Source organism: Engystomops pustulosus, chromosome 6, assembly GCF_040894005.1.
Source record: "Engystomops pustulosus chromosome 6, aEngPut4.maternal, whole genome shotgun sequence".
Lineage (NCBI taxonomy): Eukaryota > Metazoa > Chordata > Amphibia > Anura > Leptodactylidae > Engystomops > Engystomops pustulosus.
Window position 1 is genome coordinate 88,463,368 of NC_092416.1, and position 25,967 is coordinate 88,489,334.

General features: G+C 42.9%; 2 protein-coding genes across 5 annotated transcripts in view; one reads left to right on the forward strand and one right to left on the reverse strand.

The window, feature by feature from the left end:
- Positions 1 to 6,919, reverse strand: part of AP2A1 (adaptor related protein complex 2 subunit alpha 1) — a 44,961-nt gene extending 38,042 nt beyond the window's left edge. For 2 of the 4 annotated variants that reach the window (XM_072110289.1, XM_072110287.1), the window contains exon 1: positions 6,391 to 6,757. In XM_072110289.1, the coding sequence (XP_071966390.1) occupies positions 6,391 to 6,457 (67 nt within the window). In that variant the 5' untranslated portion in view covers positions 6,458 to 6,757. Of the gene's footprint in view, positions 1 to 6,390; positions 6,758 to 6,815 lie in introns of those variants that run through there. The other 2 variants (XM_072110290.1, XM_072110288.1) reach the window with 2 other exon arrangements.
- A 25-nt stretch (positions 6,920 to 6,944) lies between these two features.
- Positions 6,945 to 25,967, forward strand: part of TSKS (testis specific serine kinase substrate) — a 32,319-nt gene continuing 13,296 nt past the window's right edge. The window contains exon 1 of the mRNA XM_072110292.1: positions 6,945 to 6,956. The gene's annotated coding sequence lies outside the window, so the exon portion shown is untranslated. The remainder of the gene's footprint in view (positions 6,957 to 25,967) is intronic.

The window sequence follows — 25,967 nt, forward strand, 5'->3', positions numbered from 1 at the left end:
TTAGAATTTTGAAATAATATTTTTAGATGAGGAAGAGTATGCAAGATTGAATAATGTAAATACGTACATAATGTTAGAGGGAAGCGTCACTGGATTTTATCCCATTAAGCTACTGGCACCTCAAGTTATGGTAGTTAGAGGCTGAAGGGGTAGTGTCTCCTCTGTTCTACAGTATCAACAACAATTTTTGAGTCATATTAAAAAAAAGAATCTCATAATTCAGCCAATATCACCCGTGTGGTTCTTGGAGCTGGTTCTAGATACTAGGGATACTAGTGATGCGACACTATCATACTAACCTAATTTTTATATATTTAGGAGGTAAAATGGGGGAGATTTCACATAAAATTGTTAATTTTAGAAATGACATTTCATACCCTACTAGTCAGGGCTGCTAGTTTAAAGGGGTAAAAAATGGACATTGATTCCCTTTAAAAGGGAACCTGACATATATTGGCTGCCCCATGTTCCCATAGAGAATAGTGCACACATTGCCAAAGAGTTTTTATAGCAAAACTGGCTTTGCCCTTAACAAAATAGGTAAGTTAGATCAAAGTTTACCCTTCTGTTTGCAGAGCAGTGTCCCTAGTCACATAGGGGACTGGCCAGTGAGGAGTGGGACAGATATGCATGAAGTCCTGAGGGGGGGGGGGGGGGCTAGATATGAGGGACAAAGTAGTCTTTTTTTACTTGAAATCGACGGACAGAGGGTTTTCCCAAGGGGAGGGGAAGCACTCATCACTGGCCACTCCTATGGGACTAGGGACACAGCTCTGCATATAGAAGGGTAAACTTTCATCTAACTTATCTTTTTTCAGAAAAAGACAGTTTTATTATAAAAACTCTTTGGCAATGTGTACACTATTCTCTGCGTGGGAGCCAGAAAAGGGGCTCCTAATGACAGGTTCCCTTTAAGGTGGTCACTACATATGGCAAGAAATCTTTCCTAAAACAATTGATGTTCCTGATGACAGCAGGATAATGGACACTGAGCAAAGATCATGCAGTATATGTTGCCGGCAGTCCCATGTAACATAGCAGATAACACATAGTAATAGCTCTACAAGTACAAATAATGAAGAAGGTTTTACCAGCAGTCCTAAACAACACTGCAGATGACAAAAGTAAAGTAAAAGTAGTTAATATTCCTGCTCTTCTACTCAATACCACAGCATTGCTCCGCTATAAACTGTGAAAAGTCGTTTTATAGTATATACTCCTACTGCAGTAGAACTGGGCACATACATACACTATAACAGTGGTGGCGAACCTATGGCACTGGTGCCAGAGGCGGCACTCAGAGCCCATTTTGTGGGCACCCGGGCCATCGCCCCAGCACACCAGACAGGACTCAAAATTCTTCCTGCAGTGTACAGAGGGAAACTGGAAAGAAGCTAAAATGATGAAAATTTTCCATCTTTCTACTGCGTTGCTGTCCTCAGGAGGCCAATGTGATTGAAAGTTGTTGAACAGGGAGCAATAAGTTACTGCTTTAATTTTTTGTTGGCACCTCGCGATAAATAAGGGGGGGTTTTGTGTTGCAGTTTGGGCACTCGGCCGCTAAAAGGTTCGCCATCACTGCACTATAACCTTCATAGTGTAAGGTATACTCATGCATACAGTCAGCGATGGTATCAGAGCTGAAAACTTTAGAAATGCCTTTTCTATATAGCTCTGACTGTATACATAGGCTTTTTTATTGTAAATACAGCTCCTGTATGATATAGAGCTGTTATAGTTGATGTATACATTACATTAAGTCCTAGGTATACTATATAGTGGAACCAAAAGGTGTCCTATTGTCTGCAGACAGCTCAGTGCACACAGCAGACAATGGTTCTCCTCCAGCATCCCGCAGCAGTCAAACTATCCTACTTACATACTTACCCCATCAATTCTATACAGCGGATACCCTACTATCTACACATTAGATGAAAATTAAATAGATTAGGATGACCATGTAACAGCAATAAAACTGGAAACGTTGACATACTCCATATGCCTGTGCTGCCAAATTATCTGTTTCAGATTAAAGAATATGGGGTTTCCTTGAATTTCTGTATGATATTCATCAACAACTTCACCAAACAGTAAGAGCCTAATTTATCATCTATTCTCAGATAAAAGGAGAAGTATCTAATTCCCTGGGGTTCCCACTGATTGCCAATACAGGGAGCCCAAAAAAAAAGTCCTAAAACTTTGCAAATAAGAATCTCTATTGCCAGAATGGTAGTTAGAGGACTTCTATCACCAGATCAAAGATTCTGGGAAGTATGCAAATACGTTTACCAGGGTGTTAAATGGAAAAAATGCCTCTTTTTGCAGCCCCCTTAACACCAAGTATGACCTACATGAAGTCTAATAACATGATGTGGGTTTAAAACCAAACCAGTATATCTATTCCAGAAGAAACAGACTCCCAACTGTAGACAGTTCTGTGTCGACCTGGTTAGGTCTCCTCAGTACAGCAGTACAGTACAGTTCTTGTAGGTCATACTTGGTGTAAAGGGGGCTGCCTTTCAAGGTAGCAACAGGAGGCATTGTTTTCCATTTAACACCTTGGAAAATGTATTTGCATACTTTCCGGAACCAAGCACAATGACCTACTGGTCTGTGCCCCCTCTGCTAGGATCTGCTGTTTTTAGTTCTTACACCCTGATTTTTTTAAAGGCTTTTCGAATTATGCGAATGAGCCTGAGGGGCTCCAGGTTCCGTAGGAGTTAATGGAGCCCCTCAGCTCATTTGCATAATTTTTCAAGCCCTTTATTCTTAAAAACAAGGGCATAAGAAGCTAAAAGAACAGCAGATCCTGCCAGAGGGGACACACAGCACGTCTGAATGTTTGGTTTACAATCCTTGATCTGGTGATAGATGTCCTTTACGTTCTGCCAAAATACTGGCTCCAATCATCTGAGGCCACTTGAATATGAACGTATAACCCGGGAGAGTACAGGGCCTGGTTCAAGAGGGAGGAGCGACGAGCATTTCTTACCCCTCCCCTCTCCATACAAAACTGAGCAGCTGAGACACAGTGGGGGAGGTGTATTAATGTGGGTTGGTCTAGACAGTTTTCTGCTGCGCCTACTTTGCACCTCCTATTAGTCGGCCTAGTTTGTCCCCCCCCCCCCCCCCACGGTGTGGATAGATACTGTCTTTCCTGTAAGTTACTGGAGAACGCCTTTAAGTATTCCTTAATTTTTAGTATAGTACCCAAGTCACTGAGGTAGTGGATAAAGGCAGTGTCAGGCACTCTAATCACACACCTTGAGCAAAAATGTATTATTATTAATGAAGAAAACAGCTTGGAAAACATCTGTTGATTTTTTTTTTGTCAAAGTTCAATATTTCAAGTTTCTGACAAATGAAGCAATGACAACAAGGGGAACTAGGAAAAAGCAATCTATAGGAGGGAGACACAATGAAAGGAAATACAGAAACTCACCCCACCCCATTTACAGTGTCTAACTGAAGTGTGATAACTATGTGACCAGGTAAAGTTTTATGCACAGAGTAGGTTCAGAGTACGGTATACTGTCAGGATAGTATCCCAACATATTCCTCTAAAAAACTTAGATTGACACCCCAGTATCTGCAGGGAGTAGGTTACAGTATATGAACATGGAAGGAAAAGCTCCATATACAATACAGTGGTCAGGTAATGCTACTCCTGGAACCTAAAACTTATATCTCCATACAAACATCAAAGCACAGAAGAATTAGGTAAATTGGGCTTTATGGATACATTTGGTTATCCATCTAGTGCAGTGATGGCAAACCTTTTAGAGACTGAGTGCCCAAACTTCAACAAAGACCCACTTATTTATCGCAAAGTGCCAACACAGAAATGTAATTTGTGATTTATACTCCCTTCTCTGTCACAGTTTTCATTGATACCAGCACCCTGAGGACACCAATAAAGCAGAAAATAGTCCCAGGTAGCGCTGTCACTTTAAAATAGCTCTGTGCATAGCAAGTCCTGGGCTGTCTGGGACTGTAGGAAGATACCTGGAGTCATCTCTGGTGATGGCCTGAGTGCCCACAGAAAGGGCTCTGAGTGCCACCTCTGGCACCCGTGCCATAGGTTAGCCATCACTGATCTAGTGGCTCTGAACACTTTAAAGCTGTATCACAGGATGCTACATGTAATGAAGCGCTATTTCCAGTTGTATTTTCCTTAGTCTCCCTAACAATTCGCTCCAATGGGAATCCGATATTGTACCTCATATTGTTTCTAGGACACCCTTCCAACTGTTCTCCACTAACTTTTTCCACTAAAATTCATCAGCAAAAATGCAACTTGCACAGGGACTACATCTTTCTATAAATCTAAGATGTATTAAGAATTGCCTGACATTCCCTGACAACTACTTTTTGTATAGGACCCATGTTTCCAGCTTTTTGTGTTTATATTGAAAATTAAAATATTTTTCAAACAAAAATAAATTCCCTCATGCTCAAATGACATATGCAACAAGGCATTTTTCTCAAATGGAGACACTACTGCTCCAGGATAGTTCATCAACAGATTTGTTGAGGTGCTAACCTGCAGACCGCCACTGAACTGTAAGCTTCCCAGGCTCTTATATGTCAGTGGTCACATGGCCCATTCAATTGAAATGGTCTGAGCCCTAAATCTTTCCCACCAGACACTCCAGAGAAGCACTTTCAATCCTCATGCTCAATGCTTATCCATTGCAAAGCTCATCTATAATGCAACACATCACCGATCCATGAACCTCACATCTGCAGATCGCCAAGGGATTTGCCATTATACAACATGTCGCCTACGGATACATCACCAGAATGTAGAGGTGGCATCCTTCTGTAAGTTTACTGCCAACCTAGCTGTCATTCATAGTATTGATACCAGCCCTGGCCCTTTCCATGGTTTTCTGTATGCCAATCTGCACTTATTACATTTGAAGCATAATTGGCTGTCCTTGTGCAAAATTAATTTCATGTTTTGGGCTTTTGAAACGTGGCGATAGAATAATGCAACAGAATCAAAATCATTGGACAAATGTACTGTGTCCGGCAACACCAGAAATAAAGACTGCAAAGGAGCAATGGAGATAAAACCAGTCACCCATCGTATAGCACAAATGTGATATCTCCCCAGCACAAATAATAATAATTCTTTATTTATATAGCGCACACAGATTACGCAGCGCTGCACAAGGCATGTCAAATTGGTCCCTGTCCCCAGGGGGCTCACAATCTAAGCAACCTAACAGTATGTTTTGGAGACTGGGAGGAAACTCATGCAAACACGGAGAGAACATACAAACTCTTTGCTGATGTTGACCTGGGTGGGATTCAAACCCAGGACCCCAGCGCTGCAAGGCAGAAGTGCTACTCAGCCACCATGCCGCTTTACCAGCTTAAAGCCTTACTGAAGCACATGGCACCATCCAACACTCTTCCCATAAAAGGTTTGTAACATGAGACGCTGCAGATCTTGCAAACTACAGCTCCCATCAGGAAGATTACAGACAGGCTGTAAGTCAAGGTTTCAAAAGCTGGGGAGTAACGTGGAATAGCCTACTGCTGTATGCCAGCTTGGCTGACAATATACTGCACGCCCAGGGCCAACTTAAATGCCACTCAGTGCTTTGGAACTGCACTGGAACATGAAAGAATCAGTCCCTTGCTTGCCAAGCAGGAGCCTCTATCATTTATCTCAAGTGTTTACCTAGTGCCAGTTACACAATCTTATGCCAGATCATCCATGGATATGATTGTCCTGCACCAGTTCACTTGACAACACAACTGATGTCTATCTAGTTTCAAGTTAGATATCAATGCATAGTATTTGTGCCAACTAGAACCACCCTCTACCATTATTTCCAATGTACGCTTAGTTACACAGAATCCCGCACCAGCTTACATGTCAATAAAGCGGATATCTATAAAGTACCAACTTGAGCATCAAGGCCCACCACATGTCCACTAGCAGATCATGACTAGTGCCAACCACTATCATCACTTCCAATGGATGCCTTGTGCCATACACAGTAATGTACGCTTGTGCTGCAGCAGCTCACCCATTGGAGAGAGCGCATCTATAAGGCACCATATAACTGATATACAGGTACTTGCCAATGTGTCAACGTTCGGTGGGAACATTCTGATACGAAGATGGCATCCTGATCTCGTGCTAACCCACCCTGACCATTTCCATGCCCCCTTGTGTATGCCAGTCTCCATGTTACCCTCCCATACACAGGTGATGTATCACACAGGAGCAGAGGTCACTTCAGAATGACAGGATCTCCCCACACCCCATTCAAACTTCCTCAGCAGTGACAGGAACCGGGAGGAAGCAGGCCGCAGCCCATGCCCAGCCAGCAGCATGCCGTACCCGGCCCCGCACCCTCCAGCCCAACTTACAGTTCCTAATGTCCGAGATGAACACGGCAAGTCCCCGCATGCCATCCCCTTTTGACACGGCCGGCATCTTTCCTGAGCAGACCTGGGCGGGGGCTAGAGATACTGCACCGAGGAGGAGGAAGGCGGGAGAAGTGCAGGGGGCTTATTGTTCCTATGACAGCGGGCACGTCACTCCGGTACACGGCGCCGCTTTCTTTATGAACGATATAATACAACGAGTGAATGTGAGAGCTACAAGCTGAGGGAAAGCAGGGGAACAGCAGGAAATCCGCCGCAGGGGCTTCTCCCGCCCTTTCCGACCTTCCATTGGATGGTGATGGTAGGAGCTGTGCGCTCATTACACAGGCTCCACGTCAATCACCCGGGCAGCAGAGGGAGGAGAAGAAGGGTGTGTAAATGGGAAATGACGTCACTTTCTAACTTACAGTATTAGCGTACTCTCTCCCAGTTTGTTTGCTATTGGCTGTGGTATCCTGCCTGGTCGGCGCTTATAGGAGATACGTCACCGTGTGGGAGGGGCTTCTAGACGCTGACTCCCTGAAGCTGGTGCACCTTTGGAGTTAACGGTTCGTGTAGTCGGTGACTTGTAGGTGTCATGTGATAATACAGTGCAGATGCTGCTTCACCTCGGAGCCCGCACTCCAAGGGGTATTCTAGGGGTAGCGTGATGACCTAGCGTTAGGATGTCGTAGGTTCAGTGGACATCTACCTCCTCTCCCTACATCTGCTTCACTGTGTAATACCCATGCATGGTGACAGGGTGGAAGAGGTATCGGACATCCATCAGTCTGATATTAACCCCCTAAAGATTGAGCTCATTTTCGCCCTGAGGGCGCGTTCACACGTTACATTTTGACCTGCGTTTTCATTGCGTTTGAAACGCATATACAACAGCTGAGGAGGGGTTGATTTGCGTAATTACATCACTGTTAACGTTTCCGTTTACAAAATGCATCGTAAACGCGATGTTAACGCACGCGTTAACAAGCGTTAATGCATGTGTTTTGTTAACGCATGCTTTAACATTGCGTTTACAAACGTAAACGGTAATGTAATTAGGCAAATTACCTCACATCAGCTGTTGTATATGCGTTTCAAACGCAATCAAAGCGCAACGTGTGAACGCGCCCTGACGGTGATGCCACACATGGCGTTTTGTGAAAAATTTTAATTAAGATCATCTGTAAAACCTGTCAAAAACGCATGTGTTTTTCAACGGACTGCTTAAAAACAGGTTCAAAACGCCATGTGTGGCATCACCCTGAGCCCAATTTTTCAAATCTGCTCTTGTCATGTGCAACATCCCACCGGGGCCAAGCGTTTTCTTAGTGGCCTGGAGGCAGCCGTGACTCTGAATACTGTTGTGGCTGGCTAGTGCAGCCTTGGACACGCTGTGGTCACGGTGCTCGGTATGGAGACCGGAGGGCTGTCCTACACTCTGGCAGGTCTCCAGCAGGTGGTGTGTGCAAGAAATATGGAGAGAAAGGCTGATGTAGTGGCTTCTCCCTGGGGCAACCCCTGAGTGCTATAGGATGATTCCCTGGGTGATGGATGGGGAAGCCCATGGTGGTAAGCGGTCGTGTCCAGAGATCAGACGTTGTGCAAATCAACTTACAGTCCTTTATTGAACTGCAGGCAACAGCCAAACAATTAACAGCAGATTCTCAAGCTGGAAGTCATGAAGAGCCGGTCCACAGAAAGATTACACGCAGCCTGGTAGTAGGTTCAGGTTGGGTTGGTGCATATGGAACTGAGTCTGGGTGGTGGATCTCGTTTCTGGGCTTAAGTCTCCAGACTTGCTCTGGGTGCTAGGCAGTAGGCTTGAGGCACCTGAAGTTCCTGGAATTAGGACAGTGGCTGTGGCAGACAAACCCTGAGGTCTGGTTCTGTCTGCAGACTCTAGCTCTGACTGAATAAGACCATGTGCTTCCGCCTAGCAGGGGTTTATATACTCCCTGTTCAGGTGGTAGCACTTTTCCAATCACCTTTCAGCTTGGACAGTCGCATATCACAACGTTAAGGCCCCTTCCACACTGGTGTTGCATTTCACGTCAGGGTGCTATGCGTGAAAAACTGACGTTTTTGGCTGCGTTTTTGTTCCATTTTTCCTTGGAGTAATTAGCGTTTTTGCGTTTTTCACGCGCGTGGTGTTAGCGTTTTTTTGCGTTTTCGGCACATTTTTCACGCGCGAGTCAATGGGAGACTCGAGCATTTTTCAAAGGGACCATGGTTTGGGATTAAAATGTGTTATTTAATTGAAAAATAATGTCTTCTGATAAGTTGCAAACATCTGCGATCTATTCTTCACTGTTCCCCGTGTATATTATCTCCCGACAAGTTAGCAGATGTGAAGAACAGTGAAGAATAGAATAAAAACAGTGAACACAGGATCATTTAAGAGAAAAACACAGTGCAGAACACAGTGCAGAATAGATTACAGATGTTCGGCACATCTGCTTACTTGTCGGGAGATACGCGCGGAACGGTGCGCCCAAAATAGCATGTGAAGAACAATATATATGTGTGAAGAACACATTGCAGATGTATTTAAATACATGTTTAAATACATCTGCAATGTGTTCTTCACACATATATATTGTTCTTCACATGCTATTTTGGGCGCACCGTTCCGCACGTATCTCCCGACAAGTAAGCAGATGTGCCGAACATCTGTAATCTATTCTGCACTGTGTTCTGCACTGTGTTTTTCTCTTAAATGATACTGTGTTCACTGTTTTTATTCTATTCTTCACTGTTCTTCATTGTGTTTTTTTAATTAAATGATCGTTCTCGAGCAGGGGAAATACTGTTATTCTGGTCACCTAGCAACCCTTACGTTTAAAACGCATTGCACTCGCATTGCACTTGCAATGATTGCGAGTGCAATGCGTTCTTGATGCATCTCCATAGACTTGAATGGGGCGTGAAAAACGCGTGTGACACGCAAAAGTAGATTTCATTAGCTGCGATTTTGACGCGTGTGAAAACGAACGCAAGCACGCGCGTGAAAACCAACGCTAATGAAGAAAGACCCATTGAATACAATGGGACAGAGTGCAATGCAAGTTCTGCGCGTCAAATGCACGCGCAGAACTCGCGCGTGAAAAACGCCAGTGTGGAAGGGGCTTAACTGTTGCCCTACCAGGCAGTGGCTACAGCTGAAATTACTCAGTTCTCCAACACCTAAAAACTTCCTAAAGAGATGATCAGTCCCCCTAACAGCTCCTGACATGGATAGGGTGCTTTTCGCAACTACCACCTTGTCCATGTATTGGCAGGGATGTTGCATACCCCCTGGTAATTGAAAGAGCCACCCACGGCTAGGCTATGGACCGGATGGGAATGTAGACTGAAGCTGGCCAGCAGCATACAGCTTCCAGAAGGTCCATACACACTACAACCTGTAGGGAGGGAAAAAATAAAGTGCACTTTGGGTGAAGTGTTTGGCTATGTGCAGTGTAGGGTAGACAAACCGCTATAGGAACCAGGGTTGTTGTTGGACTAAGTGACATAAATGAGGACCGTACAGTTGGTAGCTAACGCCCTTAAACCAACTTTTTTCTAAGAAAAGGCATACAAGTAAACTTTTTCCTCAAAGTGTATTGAATATCAGTCTCTCAGAGAGCTTACGTTCATTAGAGTCCATACTCTGGGCACAATCCTTGATGAAGGAAAAAAAATGCAAAGGATATCCTCTTAATATTAGGGACACAGTCCTTTGAAGAAGCAGTGGCTCTGCATTCAGCAGAGAGGAGTGCTTTGAACTGGGGAGAAGTCCAGCAATGTCTCTGGCTTTTTAATAAATTAAGAAAGAGGAGTCCAGAAGAGTCCCTGGCTCTTTAAGGATAATGGGTTCAGCCCAACTGTCAGTAAAAATCACAAGCAGCAGAATATATACATAGATGATAATGGGCTTCAGCCCATCAGGGAGTTACTCACTGTCTGAGATGGAAGTTTCCAATTCTGGACCCTGTGGTGGGACTGAAGCGGGCTTGGGACACCTGGTGGTGATTTCGGCAACTACAGGTTCCTCTGCATCATCACTGGTCTCCTTATATTTAGAACGCTGGCCTCCAGAATGTCTGCAGCATCAGCTGGTTATTCTGCATGGCCCGCAACCATGGACTGGTCTAGGAACAAGTAGATGGGAGCTTGTGGCAGAGCCATAGCTCCCTCCACATCCTCTAATTCTTCTGCGGCCGGGTTGCCCCACTGTTAGGAGGCCGCTAGATGGGGGGGTCTCTCATTGGGGAACACAGAGGAGGTTTATCTGCCAGACCGTCTCCCGCCACAGAGGAAACACTGGCGGCTGGAGAGACGGACGGTTGTTTCCCTGGACCAGACCTGAGCACTCATGTGGGTCACTGCCTGGTAGCTGCATCCCGGGAAGAGATGGGAGGATCCGTCCTTAAGATCTCACAAGAGTGGTCGCAGTATAAGGGCTCTTCGGGTTCCAGAATCGGTGTGACTCCGGCAGCCCAGGGCCCCAAAGGCCCCTCCTGGAGACTAAACTCAATCCACTCTCCCGGCTTGAGGTTATGGATTCGCTGCAGGAGGTCGAGTCGCTAGACAGAGCGGTGGGGGAGATAGACACCTCCCACCCGGTATAATCCTCGGTGTCGAACCCATACCACCTGTTGTATAGTCCCGTTGCACCCCGGCACCTTTGGTGGATCGACCAGACGAAGTGTTGGGCCTCCCGCTTAAACCGATGCTTCTCCACGATGGCCTCTTGGAGGTTCCAGTGGAGCGTTTCACCACACCTACTGAGGCACTGGGCGTGTGTCCTGGGGCGCAGGCTTGGGATGACAGCTTGGACTGATCTGCTGGAGGCTCCGGCAGTGTATTAGTACAGTCAGGCTGACAGCTGCTCTGCTGGGTCCAACCCAGCAGGCAATAAGACAAGGCAGCCCTAGGGTCCTTCATCGGACCTGGTGCTGCCATGGAGACGATCGGCACCCCCATACTCGGTAATAGATTATCACTATTTTATGTGTTTTTCTAGAAATTATGGAAAATAACTTGGTGGGGGCATGGGTGGCCCAAAAAAATAAGTACACTTACTCTGCTTAGTATATCTGAAGTAGAGTCCGTGGCACCACCTCTTCACTATCTTACATCCAGTCACCAGTAAGATCCAAACATGAAAAGGAAAGAGTAAAGCAAGGCAGCACTCACCAATGTGGATGTTCTCTTTATTCAAAACTTCAGCATGACAGACAGCATGCAAGCCAATGCAGGTGACGCCGTTTGACGTCGGCCGTGACATCATCGGGGAGCATTGATCGGTCAACCATGAAATCCTCGGGTCTTCCATATCGTTTTAACCCGTTCATTACAATGTGCGATTTTCACATATTAATGAATGAGGTGGAAAAATCCCCATACGCAGGCAGTCCCTGTGTTACGTACAAGATAGGTTCCATAGGTTTGTTCTTAAGTTGAATTTGTATGTAAGTCGGAACCAAATACTTTATAATTGTAAAGCCACATTTTTTTTGGTCTCTGTGACAGTTGGATTTTAAAAATGTTGGATTCTCCTCAGAACCAGGATTATCACTAAAGCTTAATTGCAGACACCTTTAATAACTGTTGTAGCTGTTTATTGGAGCCTGGGGCTAAAGTACAGTAAATGACCAACTACCAGAGGTCCATTTGTAACTAGGGGTCGTCTTTAAGTCGGGTGTTCTTAAGTAGGGGACCGCCTGTACTGCCATACTGTTGTGATCAGTTGGCCCAGGCCACACGCTCCTCCAAACCCCTCTTCGTCATCTCGGAGCCCTGGAGAGAGGAGGAAACAGAACTGTGGGGGAAAGATGAGTAAAGGTTTTTGTTTTGTTTTTTTAAAAACACTGAGGAAGCAGCAGGAGATGGTTCTGTCTCCTGGTCTTGGCTCTGCACCTCTAGTGTGTCGGGGCGGAGACCAGGCGGGACAGTGTGGGACATTCTCCCTACCACCTGAGATATCTATGGGATATCGCCAAAAAGCTGCGACTGTCCCGCCGAATCCAGGACAGCTGGGAGCCGTGTACTAGTCTGGGGGAAGTCTGGAATAAAGAGGCGGAAGGAGGCAGGGGAAAGGTAAAGAACTTGGTTACATGTACTTGGCTATACCTCCAGCCAACTTGTCCAATTTTTCTTAAAAGTGGACAATTTATGGGTTTGTATGGCCACATACGTTCAAAGGAACATGTTTGCTCTAAAGAACTCAGTAAGCTTTTTATTTTTGTTCTTTTATATAGCGGCATTACTCTTATGCACCTTTAGGGCAGGAGTCCATAAGAGGAACCTGTCATGAGATTCACACATTTTTAATTAATTACAGGTCTCCATAGCCTTTTTAATTCAAATTTGGGCTTATAAGTACATTGAAGTATAACTTTTGAGTACCTGTGTCTTCATCATCATTATCTCCTCTCTGCTCTGCTATCTCCGACTCCATTATGCAGCCGTTCACTGACCTTGTGCTCTAAGCAATTCTCCGCCAGCATACTCACATCGCTAGAGGCCCCCCGTAAACTTCACCCATTTTGGCTGACGACTTTATCTACAACTGACCACACCCCTGCATTGATAGCCGCATACCTGGCAAGCAATAGACTTGGCTTGCAGACTTCTATTCTGAATTATATACCTCAAATAGCAAATGCTCTAAGGCAGCTGCCAAAATCAATGGGGAGTATGGCACTTCCAGATATGTTATTGTATCGCCTATCAGGACAACTTAAGTATTTTCCTCCTGGTTGTTCCCCGGTTTTCCCTTATATCCTGAGAGAAGGTTATCTGAATACCTTGACACCAAATGTCTTTGGTCAGTTCTGGCTGACAAGGAGGGATGGAGTGAAAGTATTGTTCCCTGCCCACAAGGTAGCATAAGAAAGCATTGAAAGCTGTGAAAACCTTTTATTAATTTAATGATATCCCTGGAGAGATCAGTGATCAGTTGGCCCAGTATGGTATAATAATGGCCTGCCACAGATAAAACCGTTACATGATGCCCCTTGTCGGGGTCGGTTGTGGTAGACCCATGGAACTACCACGAGTGATGACGTAAGCCGACACCTGGGAGCGGAGTCTAAGTGGCACCCGGTATTCACCAGAGCCTGCCGCAAAGCGGGTTGGACTTGATGCAGCAGGATACCACCAAGTCACTCCAAAGGCGTGACTTTGCTCACAACAGTGGCTAAGGCAAGGTACAGAATCTGCAGGCAGAATTGGAGTCATGGTCAGGCAGAAGATCAGGACAGGTGACACAGGAACGGAGTTGGGGACGTAAAGGAAGGTCAAGACCCGCGACAGAGATAAGTCAGGAACGGAAACAGAGGTCACAACGGATAATCACAGAAGTCACAAAATCAAGCTTTCTCTCAGGCTATGAGGCACAAAGATCCGGCAATGGTCACAGGAAGAGGCAGGTTATGTATTAGGGCAACGGCCAGCCAGCGCCAATTAGTGCCGCACTGGCCCTTTAAATGTCACAGAGCCAGCGTGCACTGGAGCAAGGATAGGTGAGTGAGGCTGCCGCCAGCATGGAGGGGCACATGAGTGCGCCTGTGACCCGAGACATGGGTCGTAGGAGCACCTGTGACACACCCCTCTGGAATTCTGAGAGCACAAACTCAAGGAGATCTGTTTCGGGGTAATGTGTTTGTCTCATTTGATCAACTAGAAACCCAACTCCAATTACAACATACCCACTTTCATAAATTCTTACAATTGAGACATGCGGTACAGGCCCAATTCCTAGAACCCAGACCGGCTGTGTCATCATATCCTCTTATAGGGGATTGCGAAATTTCAAGGACCAGGAGGCATCATATCAACAATTTACTCTTTTGTAATTAATGCTAAAGTACAGGGAACAACCCTAAAGGCAGCATTCTCTTGGGCTGAATTGAAATTATGTTAGAGGTTTTGGAGTCGCACCAGTACGTTTCCCCATAAACAATAAATTAATACAGCTGTATATCATTCACCAGAGCTACCTGACACTGCACTGCCTACACAAAAAGGGGAAGTTACCGTCTCTGCAATGATTTAGATGCTCTAACACGCCACAAGACTACTTGCGTATGATGCGGTCGTGCCATTATATTTCTTCGTTCTGGGCTTCAGTTACGAACGTTCTCTCTAACTTATTATGACATCCATTACCTACTACCCCACTGACATGCCTGTTTGGTATATTAGACAAGGAAGCATGGACCCATCATGAGCGCATAATCATTAGATAGGCGTTGTTTATGGCTCGGAGGTCCATTGCCTTACTTTGGATGGGGGATTCTTCCCCATCCTGCTCACAATGGAAACGATTGGTCAACCAAATTATTCTGTATTACAAGATAATATACAAAAATAGGGGCGCCCAGACAAATTGAATAAAATGTGAGATAAACTGTGTAGATACCTTGTCTAAGACAACAGCACTGTAATGTAAAATACTGTAACATTTAAAACAGACAATGGGGCTTATTTAGTAAGGGTCGCGGTTTGCACTTTCGATGGACTGTTCATAGTTTTTGGGGATTGCATGACTTTTACAGGTATTTAACAGGTGTCTGCACTTGCATTGTGTCACATGCGTTCGTGTTTTGCGCAGTCCGACTGATTTGGAAAGAGCGTGGGATTTAACTTTCAAATTGTGTTGCAAGACAATGCACTTACATGTACCACAAAGAAGAAGGTGAACTCCGTCGGACCTGAGCGGGGAAGCGACACATGCACGATGTCAGGAGCACGATCTAAGTGAATGGTGGCACAGTACATTATCAGCGGACAATGCACTTTCGGTGAACTCAACGGACGGGTAAGTAATTTGGGACACTTCAGAGATTATGTTCTAACAACACTCATTTTTACAAATTGTACAGTCTGTGTATTGTTCAATAAACAGCTTTAAAAAAAGGGCACCAAGAATGGACCAAAAACTGTCACGCATCGTGTGACAGCACCCTAAGACGATGTTTATATAAATGCAGTGAATTTTGTTTACTATGCATTAAAAGACAAGTGTGAAAGCGGCTGTACAGTTCCAGATTTTAGGGACAGTGTGGGGTATGCTCTACACAGGGCCACCATCATGAAGGGTCTAGTGGGACTGTGTTCAAGGGTTCTCCCTTGGCTGTGTCCTTTTGGCTTCTCCGTCTTCTCCTCTTCCAGCTTCACACGGCATGGTGTCACGGCCATGTCACATCATAGTGTATGCAAGTGTGGGGGGCTGTGTGTTGACTCGGAGGTCTTTTTATGGACTGAGGGGGCATATGCTGGGGGGCTATCTACTGAGTGGGCACGAGCAGGAGCAATCTATATACTGAGTGGGCATGTAGGATGGCACAAAAATTTTCCATTCTGGCGCCCCAAGATACCTAGTAGCAGCCCTGGCCCCACATTGTCTATTTTTACTGCAAAAAGGAGGAAAAATAGGAGGTTCAGCAGAAAAGGAAGATTTATAAAACGGCGGTTAACATAAGGGGGGAATTTTAAGGAAGGGCTACAGAAAATAGTGAATTTATGTGAGGGAGAGTAACAAAGGTGGAAATCTAAAAGTGAGTGCAAAAGGAAGGTAGATATTACAAGTAACAGGCTTATTAGTGCATTGTTAGTTGGTTAGGGAATTATATAGTGTATGGGGGAGATGATACAGTGGAGGCCATAGGAAGGTCGGATTATTTAGTGGGCTGTGGCGAGGGGGCTATTATACGTTGTGCGTACAATTGTAAAGTTGGGAGGTATGCATGATCAGGCATACATTCAGAGTATAAGTCATATGTTTCATTTATAGGACAGTCACCTTCATTCATATAGAGTTCTATGATTACATTACAGTATCATTAAGCTGAATGTTATTCACAGGATCTGAAACCAAATCACAGCTGTCCTAGTTTTGTGTGCTTGTAGTAGATCTTGCTGACTAAGGGGAAAGTTATGAGTTCCTAAGAATTTTTGTAGAAATGTTTTCCTGTGATTCAGCAGAATTTCACCATAAGAAAACCGTGATCCGTGATTTGGTGCTTTCCACAGATGCCTCACAAAGCCTCTGGAGTTTTCACATTGCCTTGTATTCTCACTGACCCGCTCGTCATGAAAAAAATGATGAAACATGACACGGATGCGGAGTACAGAAGGCAATAGAAGTCTAGGGGGTCAGTTTATGTTTTTACTGATGAGGCTGAAAAACCAGGTGTGATGTTTTCAATGCAATGTTAAACCTTTAGTTTTTTTTTTTTGCAGACACAGAGACAAAACGGAAGTAAACTGGAGACGAAAAGCAATGGAAGCTGAGCACCAACGCCAATGTGAAAAAGCCCTAACTTTTCAGCAATAAAATAAATAGTACATGCAAATATATTGGAGAAAGTGCCTTTTTCCCACTTCCCATCTTTTTCTGCCTATCACCTAAGCCTTGTGTGTTTTCCCTGGGAATCTCTATGGGTCTTCTCTAGCTTTCAACCAACAGCAATAACTGATGTCTTGCAAGTTTTATAGCTACAGCACAAGTCTCAGGGTGCTGTCAACAAGCACCCGGTGATTTGCATGAAAACAATGCAAAACACTGGGTGTGCGTTATCAATTGTATGCATTTTCCCTGGAAATGCAGATGCTATCAGGCCAAGCAGCACCCTCGGTTGCGTTTCTAAACAAAATGCAAGTGCTGCGTGTGACCTGGTAGTTGTGCACTGTCCACCTACCAGGGATGACCGCACTTTGGGGTCAGCTGAATTCTCTGGGACCAGAGTGGCTGGCTTGTAGTGCGGTCTAGAATCAGGTATCTTGGTCCAGGTGAGCACACCTCATTAATGGCCGTCCAGGCCAGCGAGGGGATGGAAGAAGAGGGAGAAGCCGCAATGTAGAGAAGGGGTCCCCTGGGGCACTGCCGTGTACATGTAGTGATGGGTCACCGAGCAGGTGGTGAAGGGGAGGCCTCGTGTTGGCCGCAGCAGCCAGGGATCACATGTGGAGACAGGGAAGTTGAACAATAAACTTACTGGGGCATATGTATCATTTGTTTTCCTTTGCGACTTTTTAAAGTTGGCTGAAGTCAGTATACTTTAGCAGTCTTTCTAAATTTGCTGTTGTGATGCATGTCTTTTTTTCCCCTTTTTTGCGACTGTTTAGGTACATGTATAAAACTAAGCATGGAGTCAATTGTACTTCGTTTTGCACCTAAAAAGTTGCAAAACAAAGAAAACATCTGTCTTGGAAAGATACATTTAGGAACACTGCAACTGACACAACCACTGGCTAGCTTCTTACAACTTCGTAAAAATGCACACGAAAGCCTGCAAAAAGAAGTGGAAAAAACTGATCAAAATAAAGATACATGTCCCCCACAGTCTCTTTAATGGCACATAGTCCAATACAGCAGCAGGTAACAGCCTCCTCTCTGCAGAGTTCTACTCGGCAGTGGATTAGTTGGATCTGTACCTAGGCTTAGTAGAGCACCTCCGCCCTGGTAAATAGGGGCTGGATAGTAGCTTAGGCAGCTATCCTGGTGCAGTCTCTGTGGAATTAGGCACACAGAGTCGCTGGTGTAGCAGAGGGATATCCCTCTGAAAGGAGACAGTAGCTACAGACAGATAGAAAGACACTGACCCAGTAGTGATGGGTCGTTCACGAATGAGCCATGCAAAATTACACAGATTCAAGAATCAAATAAATAGATCCCTTGTTGCACCAAGGCTGTTAAATTAAAAGTTGGCCCTAAATCCTAAAATAATGTACAATACAGTCACATTGTAACGAATCTGCTGAAGCCATACAGCCTCGGGTCTTACTGATTGCTGCACCCTGATGACGTCTCAACAAAGATGGCGGCACCCACGTGACTCTGTCTTTTAAATACCGGCTGCGCAATCAAAAGGGTTAATAGCACTGATCACTGGTATTAGCAGTGGGTGTTGGTATGAACATGCCAGTTATTTGAAGACTTTGTGGATCCAAGAAGATTTTGTGTTATTTAACTTTAAACCTTACAATATTGAACTTGAATATTTCTAGACATAGATTAGAAAGAATTCCTAATAGACTTTCCCTCCAAGGGAGTGGATAGATGTAGAAAGACAGGGTTGAATGACCTTTATTGGTCCGAGGGCATTGTCATACTGCTCAAGTGGCTGCACTAGTAACCACTACCCTAGAGGCACATACTAACACAGTACAGCACAAAATTCTACCACTGAAATTATAAATTTCACAGTGCATAACTAAATATAAGCCAAGTAATCAAGGGTGGGATCCAACAGGTTCGCTCAGGCCAGCCTGAGTCAGGGTGAACCAGGTTGACAATCTGGCTCCCACCCCTTGCATTCAGCAGCTTATTATGGGAGCTTTTAGCTGCTCCCTCCATCACACGGGCGACCAGCATTGCGATTGTGTGATAGTGGATCTGGCACAGGTGACGCGTCAAAGTTGACATGGTGCAGGCTGACATGTGATGTCATCAAGTGTCCCCTGTGCTGCAGCTCTGGGATCAAGGCGGAAGAAGAGGAACAAGTTAAGTATGTTTTTTTTATATACCATTGACTACTGGGGGCATCAATGTGACCGCTGGCTACTGGGGACCTGTAATGACTTGCTACTGGAGGAATTATTGTGGCTACAGGTTACATCACTGTGACTTATGGCTACTGGGGATGTCAATGTGACTACTGGCTACTGTGGGGCATCACTGTGACTAATGGCTACAGGGGGCATCACTGTCTTATGGCAGCTGGGACCATCTCTATAATTACTGGCTCTTGGAGGGTATCACTGTGACTACCGGGAGCAGGCACTGTGACTACTTGCTACTGGGTGCAGGTACTGGGGGCATGCACTGTGACTGGTTAGTGTGGGGCAGGCATTGCATCTATTGCCTACTAGGGACAAGCATTGGGACTAATGGCTGACGCTGGCTGCTGGTTTGAGTATTGGCTACTACTGGGTTGGTACTGTGACTACTGTGGATGACTGTGCCTATTGGCTGCTGTGTGGGGACTGTGTGACTATTGGCTTCTTTATGGGGGCAATGTGACAATTGGCTTCTGTGTGGGGACACTGTGAACCATTTGCAGTGACCATGACTCGATTAGCTACTGTGTGTGGGCACCATCACAGTTTTGTCGGCTTTAAGGGCACTGTAACTATATTGGCTACTGTGTGGGGGCACCGTTACTATGTTGGATACTGTAAGGGGAATGGTGCTATATTGGTTATTGTTGGGACATAAAAATGATCAATATAACAGTATTAAGTTTGTGATAAAGAGATAGAGGACATGATGAGGTGCAGGGCTGTATGAAGAGAGCCCACTCCATGGCTCATGCCAGTGGCTCATTGTAATGAATACTGTGTAAAAATGTCATGTACCGCAATACTGTAGTATTATATGGCAGTATATGGTAGGAACGATCAGACCATCTAGGGTTAATGTACCCTAAAGAGCCTAAAAAATAGTAAAAAAAAAAGTTTAAAAAATGTAAAAAAACTAAAAATTCAAATCACCATTCTTTCTCTAGAACTGATAAAAAACATAATAAACAGTAATCTCAAAATGTTTGATGTATCAAAATATGATAACGGTTATTCCCGTCGTTGAGCCCCATAATGGTAAATAGCTTACAAATGTCCGAAATGCTACTTTTACCCCATTTTGCATCACATAAAAAATGTAATAAAAATGATAGAAATGTCACACAGTCCTCAAAATAGTAGCCATGAAAACGTCAGCTCATTTCTCGAAATATGACACCTCACACAGCTGCAAAAATGTGCATATCACAAGTTCAAATAACGGAACACTAGCTTTTAAAATAACGGGAAAAGCTAGCGTCCCGTTATTTGAACTTGTGATATGCTCATTTTTAATTGACTCTTGTGAGTATGATGAACTGAAATAAATTTTAACTTTGTTGGGACATACCACACCATCTGCCTGCATATTTTCTTCCAGCTTCAATATAATTAAAGGATGATAATGAAAGCGCGATGGTGCTAGTCTGAATGGTGACATACTTTCAGCAGGAGAAACTGAGGATTGGTGCTCTTCATCGGTGATTAAAGATGGAATAACGTATAAGAAGAATAATTTTGGGAGCTGCGGTCATAGTGAAATTATTTTCTCTATTTCTATGTCCATATCCTGTATGGAAATCAGCAGTACAAGACACACAGAAAAATATTTATATTAAAAGAGTCAAAAACACTCTAAAAAGATCTAACAATATGTCCATTATACAAATTAATGACATTGGTCCTCACACCTTCTGATATTCTCAGATTTAGAATGAAGACATTGCTCATATGAATGCTAAACATGCTAAAGTTTAATCATTGAGTACAGTACTGTTCAGATACAGGCAGAAGTAGCATCTAGAAACGTACAGGTCCCATCTTTGCTTCATCAGGTGCCTGGATAACAACTATGTCCAACACTGTGCTCCCAAATAGTATATACCCCTCATATCAAGGCACGTCACTGGGCCGTATATATCATATAAAACCTTCACACTGCAACTGATCCACATATTTCATACAGTATATAATCCTCTTAAAACCACTGCCTATGCATATATAATGACCTTTACTTAGATAGCGCCATTCAATTCCACAGCTCTTTACAAATCATGGGAACATATACAAATAAAATAAGACAATACAGAGTAAAAACAAAGTCATATGGAAACAATAGGAGTGAAGGATCTGCTCACAAGAGCTTGTTGTACCCCTCACCTACAAAAGAATTCCCCATGCTGAGCACCCGACATATACAAAGTATAACCCTCACTACACAACTCGCCACAACTCAAGCTGTGCACCCCACATATATCAAAAATGTGCCCCTTGATATATTATTATCTATGTCCCTGAATACAAGATATACTGTGCCTGATGAATAAATAATTGACACAGATTCTACTTAAAGGGAACCTACCATGAGGAATCTACTATCAGAAGTAGATGTGATGGTAGATGCCTCCTTTCTTCCTCTGCCCTTATCTATAATTTAATAATCCTGGAACAGAACCTAATTTGTTAAAAACTGTATTTTAGTAATATGTAGATTAACTGCAGAAGCTACTGGGGCGTGTACTAGCCTGGCCGGTCCCTACAAGCTAAGGCTGCTCCATGCTCCAGTAGCCTCTTCAGTTAATTTACATATTATTAAAATACAGTTTTTAACAAATTAGGTTCTGTTCCAAAATTATTAATTTACAGACAATGGCTATGGGGCTGTGATCTGGACACATATCATGTGACCAGATCACTGCCTCCATGACGACCGTGTGAATGAGCCCTTAACCCCTTCAGGTCTCCTCATTTTTCAAATCTGCCCTGTGTCACTATTATTGGTTAGAACTTTGGAACTCTTTAACATATCCAGGGGATTTTGAGATTGTTTTCTCCTGACACATAGTTCTCCATATTAATTTAAAAATTTGGATGACATCTTTTGTGTTAAGTTATGAAAAAAGCTGAAATTTGTAAAAAACTTCTCCATTTTCAAAGATCTAAATTCTCTAATTCTCTCTGCAGAAAGTGATACCACCTAAATTAATTCATATGTTGAATTTCCCAAATGTCTGCTTTATTTTGGCATGGTTTTTTAAGTTTCCACTAATTTTTTTTGAATGTTATGAGGCTTCAAATTTGGGTGCAATTTTTCATATTTTGTGGAAAATGGACAAAACCTATATTTAGAGGCAACTATCAAGTGACTGTGAGAGGCCTTAATAGTAAAACCCCATAAATTACCACCCAATGGAAACTACACCTCTCAACGTAAGAAAACTCACTTTTAAGACATTTTTTAACCTTTTAGGTATTTTACAGGGGTAAAAACAAAATGTCTGGGTGCGATTTAGACATTTTTTTGGACTATAGATTCATTTTGGCCAAAAACTCAACCATTCACAATGGGTTAAATGAACAAAAAGCTCTTCAATGTTTGATACCTAATTTCTCCCATGTATAACAATACCCCATATGGTGGTAAACGGCTGTATGGGCACATGGCCGGGGATAGAATGGAAGGAGCACAATCCAAAACAGATTTGTATTGTCACATTGTACAGGTTCTTATATTTATTCTATGTGGGTATATGGGGGCTTATTTTTTGCCAGATGCAATGCACTTTTCAGGTACATAATTTTGGGGCATATATAGCTAATTGATGAGATTTTATTAATTCTTTCTTGGTGGAGGAAATGAAAAGCATCAATTTTTGTTACAATTTTTTTTGCTTTTTTTTACCTCAATTATACCTTAACAATACCTCATTTATAAAGCTTTTTTTATTTTTTTCCAAATTTTACTGCATAAAAACTAATTATTTAGAAAATCTTGTTTATTTTAGTTAGCATCACCATCTATTCAGAGTTATATATTTTTTTTTATTTTTGAGCTTATGTTTTGGGAAAAGAGTTGTTCTTTTACGCTGTCTCATTTATTTTAAGGGTATTGATGAAAAATCATATTTTTCGGAAAGATTTTTTATGGTGTTTACCATGCATGCATAATCATTCTGTTTTGTTATGCAAATTGGTACAGATGCAGCAACATGAAATAAGTGTTTATTTGTGTATCTATATTTTTTACACTTTACTAGGTCCAGGTGTACATAAACCTCATTCCCTAAAAAGAATATATGTATATATAAAATATTATATAAATCATTACTTGATTAAGAATTTCTCATGCAAATGGATTCCAACTTTATGTTTGATCTGTTTTTAATAACGTTTATATACAATAAACAACATATAAAACAAAACTTTCAACTAAACATGTGGTCACACAGCAGGGAGAATTCCCAAGCATTTTCATGGTACTGAAGAGATGCAACCACAATGAAACAGTGCTGTCTACAGTTTGGAATCACTTCCTTATAGAAAATATATACTGGTTTGGCTTTCATAATGTATCCTAAAAGTCATGCTTGATATTAAGGGGGCTGCCTTTCAACGTAGCAAAAAGAAGCATTGTTTTCCATGTCCCATCCTGGAAAACATATTTTTATTTTTCCCAGAATCCTCTAGTAGAGCTTCAATCTACAAGTCTCCAAATGCCTACAAGACGGCCCTAATTGGCAAAGTCTCTGTATTTGCATATATCCCGCAATCAATTATATAACATGGTATATAGATCAAGTCATACAACTCAATCAACCGAAGGCATCCATGTTAAAGTAAGGGAAAAATTTCTTTGTTTCGCTATATTCTGGTGCTAGTACCTTTTTGGTACTTTGGTGTAGGGGCCAGTGTCAGGTGTAATCTTTTCATTGATAACATCTTCATTGCTATCATTTTAGGGACAAAAGAACTATTTGATCGTTTTTCATTATTTTTTTTATGTGTGGTAAAATGGTGAAAATGTGGCATTCAGACATTTAGGTATTTTGTTTCTCCATTACAGGAATCACCATCAGGAATAATGGTTATATTTTGATTTATGAAATTACATAATTTTTTTTTTTACCTTTTTTTATTAAATTTTTAAAACTGAAATAATAATAATTACAATCAATGCATTCCAACATCAAGTAATCAAGTATAACTTTAACATAACTATTATCATGCAATCAAGGCTTCAAACACAGGGGCTTGACGCATTTTCGTAAATTTCTTTCGTCACTTTCGGTATTTGCAACGCTGGGAAAGGTATTTAACTGGGGATTGTGTTGCACATGATCAGATTTTGGCACGGCTGCGCTGGCCCGTTCTGTTTTGAAGCTTTTCTATTCTGTCTAATGTCATCATATATTTCTCTCTTTCAATAACCTCCACTATGGATACTGATGGAGATAACCAGTTTGCCATGATGGACCTCTTTGCAGCTAGTAAGAGTTATGTATTATGGTGGGAAGTGGGTTTAGGAGAGAGAGTAACCTCATTGACACCTTCAGTACCATCTCTTCTATGTGAAAGACTAAAAATAGTAGATCACATGGTAAGTGTATGTTCCAGTGATGTGAAATATGGGTAGTGAGCTGTGTCCGGAAGTATTTATATGCATGCATTCCCATAAACTGTGCCATATTCTGTTATCCTGTCAGGGTGGGCTGAAGTACGCAATAAGTCAAAACCATAGTAAGCATGGTGCATGATGCGCAAAATGCGTTTCACACCACTGTTCACTGGGTATGCAATAACTAACACTAGCTCACCCATTAAGGATCTATGATTAGATTTTCTCAACAGGAGTTTTGTAATTTCACTGCAGATATACTCAGTTTTCCAGAGGACAGTCCAAAAAAATATCCATACACTGTATTCTTTGCTTTTCCCTCTACAGCTCACATCCTTGAGTTTAGGAAGTTTCAAAAGGAAAAAGAAATTGGCTGGGTAGGGCACATTTATTACTCATCTCTTGCATCGTCAGCCACCTTTGTTCAGCATCGTATAACATGCCTCCTGCTATTTTTATGCCCTTAATCTTACAAGTTTGGTAGAGGGCGCTATTTGACCACCGGGTACTCCAAATGCAACCACAGAGTTAGGTGTCTGGATAACAAGAAAGGAAGGCCAGTTTTCTTGTTTCCTTCCATGTTATCAAGTTATCTTGCAGTATGATGGACTGTTACCTTAGGGACTCCTAGGGTACTTTGTATGTAGTAGTGCTACCAAGTCATAGGGAGACGCCAGAGCCTTCTCCTGATTGGTGTTCGAGGAGTGTTCAGAGTTATGCGTCCAAGTCAAAAGTCTTGCAGGTTGTAGCCTCTTATATTTGGAACTCATCCTTCCTACTTGGTGAGCATTAATTTAGTATTTAGTCAGCTTCCCTCTCCAAATAAAAGTCTGAAATGCTTTTTAAATCTTTAACTTTATTATTCAGTAAAAGTGAGATCATTTGTAGGGGGTATAATTGCCTGGGGAATGATATTATTTTGAATAGGTTAAATCTGCCCATCATGGTAAGAGGAAGCTTGTGCAATTGTTTTAGTTTGTCCTGAATTGTTCCCAAATAAGAACAACTGTAGACAGTGTCGGGCAAGTTCCCTGATTTTACTGCTATGGCAACCTGCAGTTGTGTATCTAGTCTGGATGTGGTGGCCTTGAGGTCCAGTAGTTAGCTTTTGGATATGTTAATCCGGAAATCAACAAATTGGCCAAAGTAAGAAATGTGTGGGGTTTGACAAGAATAGAAGAATGTCAACTGGGAATATCACTAGTTTCACCCCTTCCTCTCCAATATTGATTCCTCTGAAGAGGGATGAATCCTCCAGTGATCTGGCTAGGGGTTCTGGATCACACAACAGGGGTCACAACAGGCACTCTTGCTGTATGCCTCTCTTTAATGGGAATGTCAAGGATAGAAACCCACCTGGACCATCATATCTTTTTCGGCGTCTAAATTTAATACAACCGGATGTTCTCCCGGCTGTGGAAGGTTGTGGATTACCAATTAACATGGAGATTTATTGGGAAAGCCAATCTGCCATTATTTTAGATAGTAGCTTGACATATTGGTTTATGAGTGAGATTAGTTTATATGATGCTGTATCTAGAGGATCTTTTTCTTTTTTGTGTAAAAGTTTGATGTGGACCACCTTTGAGTGCGGGGTTAGTGTACCTGTGCATAGTAAATGGTTGAAATAAAC